General features: G+C 43.2%; 1 protein-coding gene across 8 annotated transcripts in view; it reads right to left on the bottom strand.

Moving 5' to 3' along the window:
• Positions 1 to 18,235, bottom strand: part of ALDH3A2 (aldehyde dehydrogenase 3 family member A2) — a 325,020-nt gene that overhangs the window by 268,933 nt on the left and 37,852 nt on the right. For 7 of the 8 annotated variants that reach the window (XM_069226358.1, XM_069226364.1, XM_069226359.1 and 4 more), the window contains one exon: positions 14,778 to 14,941. The exons of the other annotated variant lie outside the window; for it this stretch is intronic. In XM_069226358.1, coding sequence (XP_069082459.1) covers positions 14,778 to 14,939 — 162 coding nt within the window. In that variant the 5' untranslated portion in view covers positions 14,940 to 14,941. The remainder of the gene's footprint in view (positions 1 to 14,777; positions 14,942 to 18,235) is intronic. 8 annotated transcript variants of the gene reach the window in all.

The raw sequence follows: 18,235 nt of genomic DNA, 5'->3' as shown, positions 1-18,235 counted from the left end.
GCAGAGTCAGTCTAAAGATGTATAAAAGAATATGTCCTTATAAACTCGCTGTGCTATCCCCTCTATCTCTACAAGTTTTGGGCCTTATTCTGTTGCAGGCACCTGGCCCACCCACACAAGTGAGGTATCATTTTTACCGGCAGACTTGGGGGAACGCTGGGTGGAAGGAAATTTGTGGCTCCTCTCAGATTCCAGAACTTTCTGTCACCATAATGTGAGGAAAATGTGTTTTTTAACCAAATTGTGAGGTTTGCAAAGGATTCTGGGTAACAGGACCTGGTCAGAGCCCCACAAGTCACCCCTTCTTTGATTCCCCTAGGTCTCTAGTTTTAAGAAATGCACAGGTTTGGTAGGTTTCCCTAGGTGCCGGCTGAGCTAGAGGCCAAACTCCACAGGTAGGCACTGCTTTCTATGAAAAAATGTGATGTGTCCACGTTGTGTTTTGGGCCATTTCCTGTCACGGGCGCGAGGCCTACCCCACACAAGTGAGGTATCATTTTTATCGGGAGACTTAGGGGGAACATAGATTAGCAAAACAAGTGTTATTGCCCCTTGTCTTTCTCTACATTTTTTCCTTCCAAATATAAGAGAGTGTGTAAAAAAGACATCTATTTGAGAAATGCCCTGTAATTCACATGCTAGTATGGTCACCCCGGAATTCAGAGATGTGCAAATAACCACTGCTCCTCAACACCTTATCTTGTGCCCTTTTTGGAAATACAAAGGTTTTCTTGATAGCTATTTTTCACTCTTTATATTTCAGCAAATGAATTGCTGTATACCCGGTATAGAATGAAAACGCACTGCAGGGTGCAGCTCATTTATTGGCTCTGGGTACCTAGGGTTCTTGATGAACCTACAAGCCCTATATATCCCCGCAACCAGAGGAGTCCAGCAGACCTAACGGTATATTGCTTTCGAAAATCTGACATTGCAGGGAAAAGTTACAGAGTAAAACGTAGAGAAAGATTGATGTTTTTTTCACCTCAATTTCAATATTTTTCTTTTTCAGTTGTTATTTTCTGTAGGAAACCCTTGTAGGATCTACACAAATGACCCCTTGCTGAATTCAGAATTTTGTCTACTTTTCAAAAATGTTTAGGTTTCTGGGATCCAGCATTGGTTTCACACCCATTTCTGTCACTGACTGGAAGGAGGCTGAAAGCACAAAATATTGTCCCAGTAAAATGCCAAATTTGTGTTGAAAAATTGGCTTTTCTGATTCAAGTCTGCCTGTTCCTGAAAGCTGGGAAGCTGGTGAGTTTAGCACCGCAAACCCTTTGTTGATGCCATTTTCAGGGAAAAAAACCACAAGCCTTCTTCTGCAGCCACTTTTTCCCATTTTTTTAAAAAAACGAAATTTTCACTGTATTTTGGCTAATTTCTTGGCCTCCTTCAGTCTGGGTACCTCTAGAATCCCTAGGATGTTGGAAAAAAGGACGCAAATTTGGCTTGGCTAGCTTATGTGGACAAAAAGTTATGAGGGCCTAAGCGCGAACTGCCCCAAATAGCCAAAAAAAGGCCTGGCACAGGAGGGGGAAAGGCCTGGCAGCGAAGGGGTTAAACAAGGGTCGCTTTCCTGTACTGTTTACTCAAATGAGTATCCTTGCCTGAATGCGTTTTTTTATTATAAAAAGCTGTGATATTAGCAACATATTTAGCTTCTGTTTGAATCCACAGCTAGGCACAATTGGAAAATGTGATGTGTCCAAATTGCGTCTTGGGCGTTTCCTATTGCGGGCATAAGGCCTACCCACACAAGTGTGGCACCATTTTTATCAGGAGACTTGGAGGAACATGGAATAGCAGAACTGTCAGTACCAATCGTCTTTCTCTGCATCTGCACCTTCCAAACGTAAGAAAGTGTATAAGAAATAAGTCATTTTGAGAAATGCCGTCTAATTCACATGCTAGTATAGATACCCCCAAATTCAGAGACATGCAAATAACCACTGCTTCTAAACTCCATATCTTGTACCCATTTCGGAAATGCATAGGTTTCCTTGATACCTATGTTTTCCTCTTTATATTTTACCAAACAATTTGCTGTATACCAGATACACAAAGAAAAAACATTGCAAGGTGCAGCTCATTTATTGGCTCTGGGTACCTCGGGTTCTTGGTGAACTACAAGCCCTATATATCTCCGCAACCAGAAGGGTCCAGCGGACATAATGGTATATTGCTTTCAAAAACCTTCTACAGCTGGAAAAAGTTAGAGATGAAAACGTAACCGAAATGGCTGGAGTTTTTTCAACTCAACTTCAATATTTTTTTTATTTCAACTGTTACTTTCTATAGGAAAACTTTGAAGATCTACACAAATGACCCCTTGCTGAATTCAGAGTTGTGTCTACTTTTCAGAAATGTATAGCTTCCTGAGACCCGCCACTGGTTTTACACCCATTTCTGTCACTAATTGAAAGGAGGTTGAAAGCACACAAAAAAAATAGGAAAAAAATGGTATGTCCCAGTAAAATGCCAAAACTGTGTTGAAAACATTATGTTTTATGATTCTAGTCTGCCTGCTCCTGAAAGGTGGGAAGATGGTGATTTTAGCACTGCAAACTCTTTGTTGATGCTGTTAGAAATGGGGGCTTTGGTTGACAGTCAGGTTACCCCCTGTCCAAGCAAGGACTCTCACTCTAGTCAGGCTAAGTCACACACACAATCCAAATTATCCTGTGCCCACCCTCTGGTAGCTTGGCACTGAGCAGTCAGGCTTAACTTAGAAGGAAATGTGTAAAGTATTTGTGCAATAAATCATGCAATAACACAGCATAGTACCACAAAAATACACTACACAGTGTTTAGAAAAATCTATAATATTTATCTGATAAAATGCAGGTCAAAACGATTAAGATGCAATAAGTATATGTTGAGATATCACTGAAAAGTGATATAAAGTGTCTTTAGTCTATTAAAAGCAATAAATGTCTCTTTCAAACACAAAGTACCTGGTTTGCGTTCAAAATCTCCACAAAGGAGATGATGTGGGGAAAGAGGTGTGCGTCAATTTCTCGGGCCGCACACAGCGATGCGTTGGTTAGTTTTCACACAGGGACAGCTGTGCGTTGATTTCCGGCACTCGGTTGTAGATCCTCTTCGGGTTGCGGGGTTTTCGGAAGCCCCGGGGACAATGCGTAGATTTTTGGCACTGACAGGACGAAGTCACAGGGGCTGCGTCGATCCGGTGGGCGTTGTGTGGAAATTTCTGCAGCATGGCAGGCGCTGCGTTGATTCCTCTCTGGAAGTCAGGCTGCGTCGTTCCGGCTCGGCTGTGCATCAATCCAGTGGGCCGTATGTCCAATTTCCAGTTGCTACGCTGGTGCTGCGTTGATCTTCTCGTTGCGAAGTCGGGCTGCGTCGTTCCGGTTCGCGTGCGGTGAATTTTTCACTGCGATGCAGGCTGTGCGTCGTTTCTGGCAGGCTGTGCGTCAATTTTCACCGCACAAGGAGTCCTTCTTGTAGAGATGAAGTCTTTTTGGTCCCGAGACTTCAGGGAACAGGAGGCAAGCTCTATCCAAGCCCTCGGAGAGCACTTCTCACCACAGCCAGAGAGCAGCAAGGCAGCAGTCCTTCACAGAAAGCAGTCAGGTGAGTCCTTTGGGCAGCCAGGCAGTTCTTCTGGGCAGGTTGCAGATTCTGGTTCAGGTGCTCTTCTCCAGGAAAAATCTGAGTTGGTAGTGGCAGAGGCCCTGTTTAAATACCCAAATGTGCCTTTGAAGTGGGGGAGACTTCAAAGAGTGGTTTAGAAGTGCACAAGGTCCCCTTTCAGTTCAATCCTGTCTGTCAGGGTCCCAGTAGGGGGTGTGGCAGCCTTTTGTGTGAGGGCAGGCTACAGTCCTTTGACATGTAAGTGTCAGGCCCTCCACCCTCCCAGCCCAGGAAGACCCACTCAAAATGTAGATGTATGCAAGTGAGGCGGAGTATCCTGTGTTTGGGATGTGTCAGAGTGAATGCACAAGGGAGCTGTCAACTGAATCCAGCCAGACGTGGATTGTAAGGCACAGAAGGATTTAAGTGCAGAGAAATCCTCACTTTCTAAAAGTGCCATTTCTAAAATAGTAATATTGAATCCAACTTCCAGTCAGCAGGATTTTGTCTCACCATTCTGGCCATACTAAATATGACCTTCCTACCCCTTTCAGATCAGCAGCTACCGCTCATACAGTATATGAGGGTAGCCCCAATGTTAGCCTATGAAGGGAGGAGGCCTCACAGCAGTGTAAAAAGAATTTAGGAGTTTTACACTACCAGGACATGTAAACTACACAGGTACATGCCCTCCCTTTTTCCTACTGAGCACCCTGCCCTATGGGTTACTTAGGGGTGTCTTAAATGTAGAAAAAAGGGAGTTTTAGGCTTGGCAAGTACTTTTAAATGCCAAGTTGAATTGGCAGTGAAACTGCACACACAGGCCTTGCATCGGCAGGCCTGAGACAAGGTTAAGAAGCTACTTAAGTGGGTGGAACAATCAGTGCTGCAGGCCCACTAGTAGCATTTGATCTACAGGCCCTGGGCACATATAGTGCACTCTACTAGGGACTTATAAGTAAACTAAATAGTCCAACTGGGTGTGATCCAATGTTAGCATGTTTAAAAGGGAGAGAGCATGTGCACTTTAGCACTGGTTAGCAGTGGTAAAGTGTGCAGAGTCTTAAAACCAGCAAAAACAGTATCTAAAAAGTGGAGGGAGGCAGGCAAAAAGTTAGGGGTGACCACCCTAAGGCTGTCTGGTCTAACAGATGCCGTTTGCAGGGAAAAAACAAATGCTTTCTTCTGCAGCACTTTTCCCCATTTTTCCCAGAAGGACCAGAAGTGCCAATTTCCATGCGGTCAAGAAAAAAAAAAAAAAAAGCGACTCCGGAAACTTAACAGAAGTTTGAAAGGGTGCAGTAGTGTGCCTCAGAAATTTTACCCAATCTTCCCAGTGCCTCAGCTTGCCCCAAAGGTCCCCCTGGAAGGGGACGGAAGTCAGAGTCCACAAGTTAGAAAGGACTGCAGCCACCTTCTGTGGCAGAATATGTTGCGCCGCTGCGCGCAGCACGAGCCGAACATTCAGCTAGGGCAGCGGCACGCGGTCACAAGACGCACCACGCCCCTAGGCTGCACTGCATTCTCAGAGGCCCCAAATTGGGCATGGGGCCTCGTTCTACGTTCACGCGTCGCTCTCACAGGAAGGTCCGACCCCCCCCCACTCACCTGCTCTTTTCTTTTCTGCTTTTTCTGTCTATCTGGTTGTGCCTTCCTTTATGTTTTTTCTCCCTTCCCATATTACCCTTCTCTGACCAGCATTCCTTGTTCCCTACCTTCTATGGCTCCTAGTCCATTCTGTTCTGTGTGTTTTTTCCCTATCTAAGATGGTGTCCTTGTACTTCCTGTTGGTGGCTTCCTGTTTGTTGGTATTTAAGTGCTGTGATTCTTTCTCTCCTTGCGCTGCAACACTTTCTGTTTTGGTGGTGTCTTCGCTCCTATTTCCTTGCCTTCCTGTGCTGGTTCTCGTCGGTTCCAGTATATTTTCCTGTATTTTGCCTCTGTTGATACCTGTTCTTTTTTGTTCCTTTTTCAGGAACCTATCTTTTTGGAGGTTTTTTTTTCTCTGGAGCTACTTCTGAGGGACACGGTCTGCTCATGGCATTCCCATTGCCTGCAGCACCGTGGCTACCAGAAAGAGTCGCCCCTACCTGGGCCAAGGCCGAACATTCAAGAACAAGACCCACGCCACTCGTTCTGCGGACTCCAGGTTAAAGCAGCACGTAAGTCGTGACAGAATAAGGATCAAATGATGGCTTGGCCCAATCAGATGGAAAGGGGCTTATAGGTCCCCTCCTGATGTAATGACAAGATCTTCGCCACTGGAAACCAGGTAGCAAACCGGGCATGAGCTGCTGGAAACCAGGGAGCAAACCGGGCCCTCATGCAATGCCCTTAGATATGCTGCTGTTGTATCAACGTCTGCAGATCTGACAGAAGAAGGATACACTAGCTCAACGGCCTCACAGAAGGTAGTCTTAAGGGTGACTAAAGAATGCTAGACCTTGTGGCAGGTAAGCTGGGCCAATATCTCTTTACAGCCCCCAAGATTAGCCAAAAATCTGCAAAAAAGTCCCTGAAGCCTTGAGATGTGCCTGTAGATATTCCCCCCACCCCCATACAGTCTTAAGTGCACTTGAGAAACTGCTGGATATAAAAACAAGCTGACTTAAGAACAGCTACCAATCTGCACCCTGATGGCAGGTGGGAAGCGGGTGAGCTGGTGGGGCTGGGTAAAGAGTCCCTAATGAGTTCCCAAACAAGGTTTTGCTCTGGTCAGAACTCTCTAGTTGAGACACGGAAATTCCAGAGCGAGGGAACTTGTTGTAACTTTGCAAGCAAGATTAGCCTCCACAAAAAACTCAGTGCAGGAGGACGCTATTCTAATATTACAACACCCTGAATATGTATCTCAAGGCTGTGAAGTTGTGCTTAATCATAGAACATTCTAAAATGGTTGACCACGTATTGTTGCCTGGTATGTAACAGAAGGAATCTAAAGAGATTGAGTATATAGCTTTTGTTCCTGGCACTAATGACAACCCAAGAGAGGCCACCAAAGTACAGTTTTGTAACCCAGAAATCTCAAGGAAAATAGAGGCTCACGCATACCTCCCGTCACCATTGGGCATTTCTCTAAGTAAACCAGTTCCCCCTAAATACCTCTAGATTCTGGCCAAAACCACTTCTTCCCATCTCCACAAGACGTCCATTCTTCATGGTTCAAAAGGCGTTGAAGACAGAAAGTTGGTGGTTGAGCAATTAATGGTTTCAAAAGACCTTAAACGTAACAAAAGGGATTGCCAGGTGACTCGCAAATCACGTTGCATAGCAGTTACTGGTCAGTCAAACATGGACCCCCCTAAACCCAATGGGCTCTCAACCACCATTGTTGTAGTTTTGCTCCAGAAACATTTGGGCCCAAGATCTTTACTTGATAATGAGAGCGTACTTCATACTGTAAGTAAAAACGAAATAATCTGCCTTCAGGAAACCTGACAGCTATCTCCAATTATATGACCGGACTATCTTGATTTTTCGCTCCAACTGAGCCATCTATGAAAGGTGGCAAACACTCAGGTGGAGTCTGTCTTAGTCTACAAGTCCTTAGCTGCAAGTGGGGCTATTCTGGCCAGCTGTTTGGGTGCTTATATTATAGTTAAATTAGTTTCCACCCTTAACCATAATTCAAGGGGACAGTTGCAAATTATAATAGAGTCAATTTACATCAATCCAAAGCAACCAAGAAAAAACATTGTTTCAACTGAAGTGGCAAATACTATAAGATCTTAAAAGAATCATACTTGGAGGCCATGTAGTTGTTCGCTGGTGACTTCAATATGTTCCTTCTAGATAACGTCCCGCCATCGAATTGGGTCCAAGAGGACGATATCACCTGGTCAACTCCTGAGATAAACTCCAGCCTTATCGAAAAGGATGCAGCTGGTAAGAGGTTTGCCATAATGTTTAACCAGTTTGGTTGGAGGGTGCTCAACAGCAGAAGCATTTGGGATACTCCTCCGATCGGCGCCTTCTGGTCACAATGAAATTCATCTTTAATAGATTATATTTGAGTGTCAGTTCAGCATTTTTACCAAGTGAGTGACTGAGGTGATTCCAGATCTGCTCAGGGATCATGCTATGCTGGTCTGTTCAGTCTCACAGAGCTTACCTATATGGCCATCACTCAAGGTAGTGGGATCTCAAAAGGGGATTTGTGCACCACACAGAGTTAAATGGAACACTGACATACCAGCTGAAAAGATGGAAGTGCTGGAGAAACATCTTTCTACGCCCTCGGTTGACCAAGCATCATCTCCTCGCAATGGTGCTTTTTGACATCTGCTCTGTTAAACTAATTTGTCTCACACAGAACGTCATCGGGTCCACGTAAGGCTTCCTCGCTTAAGCATTCATGTCCTGATCTTAGAACTCTCAAATGAGATGAATAATCGTTTGAGAAAAGCTTGGAGAATTAGCCACTCACGCATTCTCATAAAGGAGGTACAGCAAATAAGAAAGACCTACAAAGCTAAAGTATGGACCTTGACACAGCAGAGAGAGGAAAAACAATGGGTGGAGCTATACGAGGCATTAAAGCAGAAGAACTCGAGAAACTTTTGGAGACTTGTTCAGCATGGATCCTCTGGGACTGGCCCGGGAGTTCAGCCTTTTGTCTCAGCTATCGATTGGATGCAATATGTTATGAGCCACTATGGCTCATACCAGGCTAGCCAGCTAGAAGAGACATGGAAGCCACATTGAGGGAAAGGGGACAGTGAATTGATTAGTAAGAATGCAGTGCGACTTGCAATATCTTCTTTACGCCACACAGGCGCCCCTGGTCCAAACAGGGGCAGGGGCTGCCAGCCAGGCTATTTAAAGTCACTCATGAGGCATGGATACATCTTTTATGTCCATTATATGATCAATGTTTTTCCACAAGTTATGTTCCTGATAGTTGGCAAGGTTCAATATTATGTCCAATACACAACAAGCATTTGCAATGCAATGGGTCTCGCATTTGCTTGACTTAGAGCTATTAGTGTTGTAAATTCCAAACTGGACTTTTCTTGCCACATAAACTGAAAATGAAAAGTAAAATAGTTGACATAAGCAAGTCAATTCAAAGCGCCACAGCCGCCATAAGCGTGAGGGCGACAGTTATTGCCTCCCTGCATGAATGTCTAGGAAAGGATCGCACCTGGGATGAAAGGCAAACCGAACCTGGAGGAGGCTCCATCACTTGCTGTAACAGGAGGAAGCGTGACATAGCCAACAAAACTGTCCACTTAGTGAAATTGCCTGGGAGGGAACTCAAAGGAGGGACATTTCACAAAATGAACCAATAAAAATGAAGCATTTAAAACAAGCACAACAAAGAATGAAAAGCAAGAGTGGGTGTGGTTAAAAGCCACAGAGATTAAAACAGGCCAGAGCAATTGCGCGCTCCACCCTAAACTGGGCTTGGCTGATCAGCCAGCACATTTTTGATTAGTAGCCCTTCTTGATGTAGACGGGAAATTTTATGCAAAGATACTTAATACTAAACTGGAGAAATGGGCTATTTCCAACACAGTTATCCCAAACACTCAGACAGGGTTTAGACAGGGGAACGGCACAGAGGATAACTTGGTGATCCTCTCCACATTGATCGAGGCAGTGAACCAAAAGCTAGCCCCTGCTTTGTACACTGCTTTTGGCGATTATATGACAGCTTTCGATAAAGTGGACAGGGCATGGCTGTGGCAAAAGCTCTATAACTGTGTATTCTCTTTGCATTGCTGCGAGCAATAATGAGTTTGTACGTAAAAACGGGTGTCAGAGTTAAGGTTTCAGAAAATAGAGTGACGCAAAAGATCAGGACCACTCAGGGTTTGAAACAGGTTTTATCCTGGCTCCTTTATTATTTATTGTATATTTGGCAGACCTTAATAGTTCTTTGGAGGAAGTCAATGCTTTCCCACCCAAGTATGAGGGGATACATTTGCAATGTTTACAGTACACGGACAATACTATTCTTTTTTATAATACTCCAGTTGGAATGCAACGACTGTTGCAGCCTTGTCAAATTACTGTAGGGACAACATGATTTCCATCAATGCCTCTAAGACTAAAATTATGATTTTTGGGAGAAAGAAAGTTAAGAAATGTAACTCTGTATTAGATCAGGTCAAAATTGAGCTGGTTTCCAGCTTCCAATACTTAGATGTCTATTTCAACCTGCGAGGTACACTATGCTCAACTTGATTCTATCAAAGGAATGGTGGTAGCCATGTACATTAGCTTTCTTAAACTCTTGAATCAATTGACTGCAATCTGCAGAAGTACACATGCAAAGCTAATTCAAACATTAGCATATGGCTCGTTGATCTCTAAAGGCAGGCTTGCCACTTGGCTAGACAAGGCATAGTGTTGATGCTATAGAAGATTACATCAGCTCACGGATGCATCATCGCCCTCTCAAATAGGATTAGAATTCAATTTAAGGAAGCAAACAATTATGGAGTAAACCAGTTTTTTCTAAACTATTATTTAAAGCTTAAGGCAGCTTCTCCTGGATCGTTGACAAATTTGATTTGGTTAAGCATGCAGAGTAGCAAGTCTGTTTGGATGGAATATGCTGGCCAAGCCTCCTCTGCTGTGGGAGTGAGAGGTTATTAATTTAAATCTCCCCCTAAAGCAACAAGCAAAATTGCTTATAAAAAATGCAAGGATGATATCCACAGAAGAAGACAGATTGGAGCTGGCTACAAAGGTGCACGCCGATTTATGTAGCACCTTTTATCAGTCTCCTGGGAGGGCATCCTATCTATGTGGCCCCATGAACCTGGGCTGGAAAAAAGAATTAGTTAGATTGAGATGTGGAATCCTACCTCTAAAAGCCTACAAATACAGCTCCCTGAAGGGCACAGCAGATTTACATTGCAGACTGTGCGAGTACAAACTTGAATCGTTACTGCACATAGCCTATGTCTGTAAGGAATGGAGGAGATTGAAAGTCTTCTGGCTGGCTACTGTGTTCCAAAGGCTAGAGATTAAAAAGTGACGTGCAGTTGTTGCATGTTTAAGCCCGGTTTATCCCCAGTTAACTGTAAGATTTGTAAATATTTTCAAGGCAGCAGTCTTAGCTCTGAATAGGCTCACAATACCTTGTCAAAGTGGTTAACGTTCATGTATGAGGCACTTTGTTTATATTTACACTATATTGGTTGTCTGCACTTGGGAGGTTATTTGTGTTTGCAGGTTAGGGACAATGAAACCTAGAGCCCTACTGCTGTTGTTTAAAATCTCATGTATATAGCTATTTTCATCTTTCATGTTTGCGGCACTTTGTAGAAATGTGCACCTTATCAATAGGGATTCCAGCAGACTGTGATTGGGGGTCATTGGTTGACACCTGTGTTTGCATGTTAGGGATTAGGTATCTTTAGAGTTGTATGCGAATAAGGGCCAACGTTTTATCTACTTGCTACATTTGGTAATTATTGGAGGATCAAGACGAAGAGGACTGGTTTTAACTATCTGAAATCTAATTAAAAAAAAAAAAAATGTATAGTAATTTGCACTTTATCTATGTTATGGACTTCCATTGTAAAATTAGGATGAGTTATGTCATCATGAAGTAAATGAATTGTTATGGGGTACTGAACAGCTTGAACGAATCATATTGTGTTTTAAAAGGTATTCAGAGGAAGAAGAAAAAAAAATAGCAATAGGAGTTTGTGTAAAATGAAGGGTCCTATTGCCGGTGTTTTAGGCTGTGCATGCATTGTATAATATTTTACTTTTTTTTATTGTTTTGGTTTTAACTAACTAAACAATAAACTTTTACCTCACTTTACCTTACCTGGGCACCTTTAAAATCCCAAGGATGTTGGGGAAAAAAAGAACCCCAATTCGGCATGCATACCTTATGTGAACAAAAAGTTATGGGGGCTTAAGTGCGAACTACCCCAAATAGCCCAAAAAAAGGCTTACCACAGGTGGGAAAAAGGCCTAGCAGCAAAGGAGTTAAGGATGTGAATACTATTTACTAATCACTCTGTGCCACTAAAATACATAGTAGAAAGTTAATAGATTGTCGGTTGATCAATTTGGGGCAATCACTGACTTGACCAGAGAAATTACTGTCCAATCTTTATTACGCCTCCCATAGTTTTTAAAGGCTGGAAAAGCCCTGAATCAGAACAAACGTTTCATCAGGCCACGCACTTGGCACACATAAAAAAATACCTACCTCCTCCGTCGCGTGGCGCCACTCCTCTCCTCCGTCGCTGCAGTGCAGGCACAGGCTCCCAGCCTGCTCTGTGGCCAATCCGGACTCTGCTCAGAGCATCGTCAGGATTGGCTAGGAGCACCTAGCTAGGGTGCTCCCAGGTAGACTGGGAGCCTGTGCAGGCTCGCTCCAGCTGTGTTGCCAGGCTGGAGAGAGCCCACTGCGCATGTGTGTTTGGCCAGCCCAAGACTGAGCACTCATTGCTCGTCACCCCCGTGGCCCCGCCCCTTTCCCCCCCAAAACAATAATAAACACAGTTTATCATCGTTTTTGGTGAAAAGGTTGTGCAGTTGCCACTTCTTTTAATGCTCCTCGGCCCTTATGGAGGAGCCACCCCTGCAAATAACATGAAGTGTATTTTCATTTCTGCGCTCTCATAATGGTGTGTGTATATATCAGTTAAAATGACGTAAAAAATGTATGACTTCCAATCCATACTGATAGCACTATCCTTTATTGAGGCACTTCGAGGACTCGAGATGTCTTAAGAGTAGGTTGTCATGAGAATTTGAATAATGACATAACTTTACAAAGTTCCCAAAATGCCTTGTTACTCTCGAAAAAAGTAACTTTCACATAAAATAAGACTAGAGATGAGCAGTTGGGCGAATGGTAGCAGATAGCTGCCTAGCTGCTTAACATGTAGAACAATACTGTACTGCAGAAACGAACGTGCAGGGCACCTAAATAGCACACAAGTGGGAATGTCATTTAAAAGAGGAACAAAGAAAGACAACGTAATGTGAAAAGACGCTGGATGTCAAAATTTAAAAAGACACCTTAGAGTGCGAACTATCAAGTATCTTGTGTTCCTGCTCCTCTCTGTACTCCTTGGCCTTCCACTGGCAGAGGTCCTCCAGTGAAGGCCAAAGGGGTAAGGGTAGGCCAAAGAGAACAGCCCCGGCACCACCTGCACCGGACAACAGGGCGCACAGCACTGGTGTCTGGCGGTCACCCATGTGCAGATTCAGAACAAACTGTGCACTAAGTAGGAACCTAACATTAGCAACTAGGACACCCCAGAGGACTACTACTACGTAGCTGCAAAGATACCATCAGAATGGAGACAAACACAAGTGGGTGCGCTGTGTGCGCCATGCCAGCAGACCTACAGAATCACCAAGCTCCCAAAAACTGCAGACGCCCAGAGCCCAGCAGAGCCGCGGCATCATTGAGCCTATGGTAGCCAGACTGCAGTAGAGACATGCGTCATGGAGTTACCCGAGCCAATGGCAGCGCAAGTGCGCCACAGACACACTTGAACCTGTGGTAGCTAAATCTGCAGCAGAGTCACACATCATGCCATCACCAGAGCTCCTATCAGAGATGAACCCAGCATAGCCAAGGAGCTATAGAAACACCTGTGCCAGGAGCAGCGCAGGACCTACCATGCACCAGCGAAGGGTTCGTAAAAATAAAAAAAATAAAAACTGAAAAGCAAAAGTGCGTAAACAAAATGGTCCAACCAAAGCAGACACACTTCAATGCTGTGGAGTGGAGAGGATCTCTGCACATTTAGCACTGTAGCCGATGCACTAGGCAATGTTACTGCTGTATCACCGAGGATTTTCCTCTGCAAGCCATTGTGATATCACACTTTAACGCGTAGGTCATATTAGGTGAAGATAAGCCCTGCGCCAGCCATTGGGAGTGCAACAGAAGCAATCTTTCGTCTGTACTCAGATGAACCAACATCAGGGAGGAGCCAAAGTCCCACACTTTGTAGACATCTTGAAAGCTTTTTTAGGTTGATCACCTAGGGTGACAGATGACAGATGAGCTCTCAAGCCAGACCTAAAAATGAGTATATTCTGAGTATGCTTACCTGTGCAAAACTGCTAAGTGTTATATGACAAAGGGAAGACTATGAAGAATAGATGGCACAGTAGCAATTTTCAAGCATCAAAGTTTATTAAAATAGGCTTCTGCTCAAAACCAATCACGCTTTTAAAAACGACTGGTTAGGGTGCAGTAAGAAATCCCAACTGTTGATATGGTACAAGAGGGGGAAGTAATCTCACTTCAAGCAACTGCGGCCTGAATAATAAAAGCAATAACTGAAGACTGCACAAGTCTGACGAGGTTTATCCGTGTTTACCTGGGTTCGAAAGGTGCATGTCTATGGGCACAGGTATACTGCACACACTCACAAAGACTAGAAATGCCTGACGGCAGAATCGGTAAACCATTGACTTGGCATTTCAAAAGCAGCGGTCACAGAGGGCAGGAGCTGTGGGAAGATAAGAGGAATACCCGCCTCTCTGGCGCGTTTTCAGGACTCCTGCTCCCCGGTTAGCAGCTCACAGGAGGCGAAGAAACACGCCTCAACTACTGGGGGCAGAGGAGTGAGCGAGAGAGACAGAAAGACTTATTTTACTCCCCAAAACGAAATTAACAGTGCATTAAGATACATGAATCCGGAGTGTAACTTCAGCGCGAGTGCCTGGTGTGGTGTTTTGAGCCCTCCAGTCGGGTACGGGGTGGTCGGGTTTCCACAGGGATTAGCAGCAGTCACAGAAAAGACAAACATCCATGAAACTAGGAAGAGCTTTACAACACCTCCTCCTCAACCTCACTTAGAAAAGGCCAGGAACAAACAATGGAAACTCAGCGTCACCCGCAGCTGTTTTTTTTTTTCGAGGGAGATCGATCGGAAAATCAGAACAAAAGGGCATCACAACCCTGCTTGTATTCATATGTTTGAGGGTGAGAATTAAGGAATCTTAATATATGTGTTTATATTTCAGGTTTACTTTTTCAAATAGACAATACTGACTTCCAGGCTTATATTAGTGGAATACTTATATACGCGTGAGCACATATACATTAATTAATTAATAATACATGTACTGTTTATTATTATACTATATACTTGCTACAGATGCTTCCGGAAGAAGTCTTGAACAACCATGGCCCTAGGAGGGATTACCACAGATGACTGAATATATGCATAGACTCAAACCTTGTTTAGGTCGGCGTGAAGCGCCTTCTTGATTGCATCCTCATTTTCTGCAATCATCCGTTTCAGAGCTTTCAACTGCTGAATTCGGAACTCCAGATGCCGGGTTTTGCCAGTGCGAAAGGCAGCCCTTGCCCGATCGACAATTTGTTTCATATTTGTCATGTCTGGGATGGACACAGAGGGAAAAAAAAGCATGTCAGGACAACTTAAGCAAACGTTTAATTGAATATCAATTTACCAAGTACCGAAACTGAGTAAATCAAAAGTGTCCATGTATTTTGCATTTATGTTGACTACAGCTCCGTGCAATGCACATTTCACTTCAACAGTAATCAATACAGATGATGGTACGACAACCATCGGTTCAAAAATAATTCATCCAGTCAAAAGTGGGAGAGGATGGGGTGGACGCTGCAAGCGGGCTGGGATTATTAGGTGATGCTAAACAAATTGGACCCAGATAGTGGGCGTGGCAAAAGAACAGAAAAATTAGGGCAATTTAAATTTGTTAAACTGCAAATGTCAAACTTTTCATACATTTCACTTAATATTGTGGTTAGCTTGTTTCTGAACACTCTTTATTCTTGACGGAACCAGAGAAACACGAAGAAAACGTGGCTTATTCATGATGATATAATCTGCCACCTGAATAAGCCAGAGTCTCCAAATCCAACATCTGAGGAGCTGGTAACTAGATCAAATACGACCCAACTAAAATGATTAGCCAAATTACAGGATCAGATAAACACATTATATCGTAACTCACTAAATTCAAATTGAAATGAAAATAACCAGGGAAAACAATATTTTAGACCTACCAGGGACCTACATATATTATATTCAAGTAACGATTGTCAACCAAAGTGAGTACATTTATAGGTTCACAGACCATGAGTAAGCATGATGAAGTCTTATATGTTTTGGATTGCCTGCACCACACCACAGACTTGGAATATGTTCGATATTTACAATTTATTGGCCTAAAGAAAAACTCTTGTTGTGACCGATCAGGAGTCATGACCATATCTCAAAGAGGATCCTATGCTTACTCCCAATGGCCTAAAGGCTTGTTTTAGATGTGTTTTTCGTTTCTAAAACTGACTTCATAAACAACTCGCTAAATATCTTAAACAAAATTCAGCACTTCATCTGATCCAGGAGTCTGCAACCTAAGCTAATAACTAGTCTCAGACTAAAACTCATCTAACAACAAAATAAACTTCCCTTTACAAGGGAACCTTTATGCCGAATTCCATTCCACTGGAAGGGAAATTAATCATGCCTCTGTCCCAGTTTTAAAAAGTGCTTACAACGTTGGTTTTGTGGCAATATCTGTCAGGATCCCCAGCACCGAGAGAATTCTCTTGTGATATGCAGTACGCTACATACAAGTTTTACTCATCTCACTACATTAAACATAGTTGAATCAAGATGGCAGGGGAAATCAGCTCTGTACTCTTTCAAAAGCCAGAACCTTCTGAGTCCAACCCTCTGCAGTTATTACTTTTCTGGTGGATTGAGCACCATAACAATGGATAATCCTCACTCACTGATCTGGTTTCGCTTCAATTTCCTGTTCAGAAACCACGGCCGACTCCTGTCCTTCTGCCAGCTGGCATTATGCTAGCACAGCTCAAAGGTATACAATGGTGCATGTGTATGAAAAAGGCAAAGAAACATTCCCATAGCAGACTTGGCAGACTGATGCTATAGTTTTCAACAAATAGTAGAAAAAGGTGTGCATTTTTTATTAGCACTGTATTCTTGCACAAAGGCATCTTAAAATCCCTTCACTCTGTAAATCTAGCAGAGTGGTAGTGTCACAATAACAAATATCAAAATTAAAAGTCCCAGCAAAAGTCTTATCAATGGAAAAATTAATGAGTGCTACACAGGTCTTCTGACCCATTTCTCACCAAGGGCATCTCGCTACAGCTGAGCTCAGAAGATATTTAGGGTCCACTGAGCACTCCGCTTCGAGTTCCCTAATTCAAGACTGCACCAAATGGTGCAAGAAAGCTTAACTGGAAAACCTTCTCCTGCTAAACAACAAATTTGCCATTAGCTAGAAGGCGTCCAAGAGGTTTAAAGGTCTCAATCCGTCCTGTTCCACAGGCGCGTAAGTGACAAACACCTAAAGACCATCTTGGAATACAAAGAGTACCAAGTGTTTACTTGTCCGTTTTCAAGACCTGTGTCAGCCATGCTCTAAACAATTAACCACACACTAAAGAAATTATTTAACCAACATGAGCGGTTAAAAGGTAAGTTATACTAAACCGGCAAATATGACTCTGGTTTTTGACATCAGACTACTACAACTGACAGTGCTCTCAAATGTGAACTTCTATCTATGAGGTAGTCAGAAAAGCCTCTTTGAGGCCAATACTGCAGGAACTGGAACAGCTCAGCAATCTAATGGAGCATTTCTAGCAAAGACATTCAATCACTTGGAGAGGTTTTAAACATTTTCAGGTCAAAAATAAGTTTGAACGTGTGAGCCTTGAATAAAAAATAAAAAAAAGAAAGAAAAAAGGGGTGGGGGATGCTTTATTGAGGATTTGCAACTTCTCTTGACCTTCCCCCCTTAACCAGGACACAAAGTGCGAGCTGCCAAGAGACAAGGACATACTTCACCAGATTTCACCATCTTTTTACGTTTATCTACCCATGTTTGAAGCAAAAAGCATTCACCTTCTTTTTAACCCTAGATCACCCTCCAAAAATATGGCAGGGCATCTTTCCTCTTACATGTCTAAAACAGGAAGGTATGGTGGTACACGATTTAATGCTGGAAGGGCACTTCGATATCAAATACAATTTCAAGGAAGGTTTTGCATAGGATAGCTTAAATGGTCTAAAAATCTATCTTTTGTTCAACGAAAAGGCAATGTGCTTTATGGAAATAGTTATTAACTGGCTTTTTACATACAACCACTTTAGTACTGATAAAGCCCACTGGTTTAATAACCCCCCGTATTTCTTTCACCTGCTTAAGAGACTGGTGTTTTCGAAGAATGCATTCATACTCAGACGAAGGTAATAATGCGTTGGCTTTGCCGGGATTTGAACATATGACTAAGTCTGAGTGGAAGTTTTTTAAATTTTAATTACTGATAAATTCCGCTGCGTGGCAGGCAGAATTAAAGTTTAAAATTATGCAGTGGTTTTTGAACATAGCTTCCTCTTCCTGCTGTGTTTAGAAACCACTGCATACCTCCTCAGAGCCCTTGCATACTCTGCAGTTTTAATCACTGCAGAATATGTATAGGCGCCCACTGCTATTTTCTTAGGCAAAATGCGTCTTCGCAGCTACTTCTGGAGGCAAGTCTGCATTTTGTGCTATGGAAATAGCGCCAAATTCAGACTCTGCTCTGTTGCATAATTCAGCGGAATCTGGCAGAATTTTAGATTCCACCCATCCTACATAACCTGCAGATTACTACTTGGGATAAGTC

The sequence above is a fragment of the Pleurodeles waltl genome, chromosome 3_1 (genome assembly GCF_031143425.1).
Source record: "Pleurodeles waltl isolate 20211129_DDA chromosome 3_1, aPleWal1.hap1.20221129, whole genome shotgun sequence".
NCBI classification, from domain to species: Eukaryota; Metazoa; Chordata; class Amphibia; order Caudata; family Salamandridae; genus Pleurodeles; species Pleurodeles waltl.
Note: the sequence above shows the minus strand (reverse complement) of the source record. Positions and strands in the feature narration are given on the sequence as shown.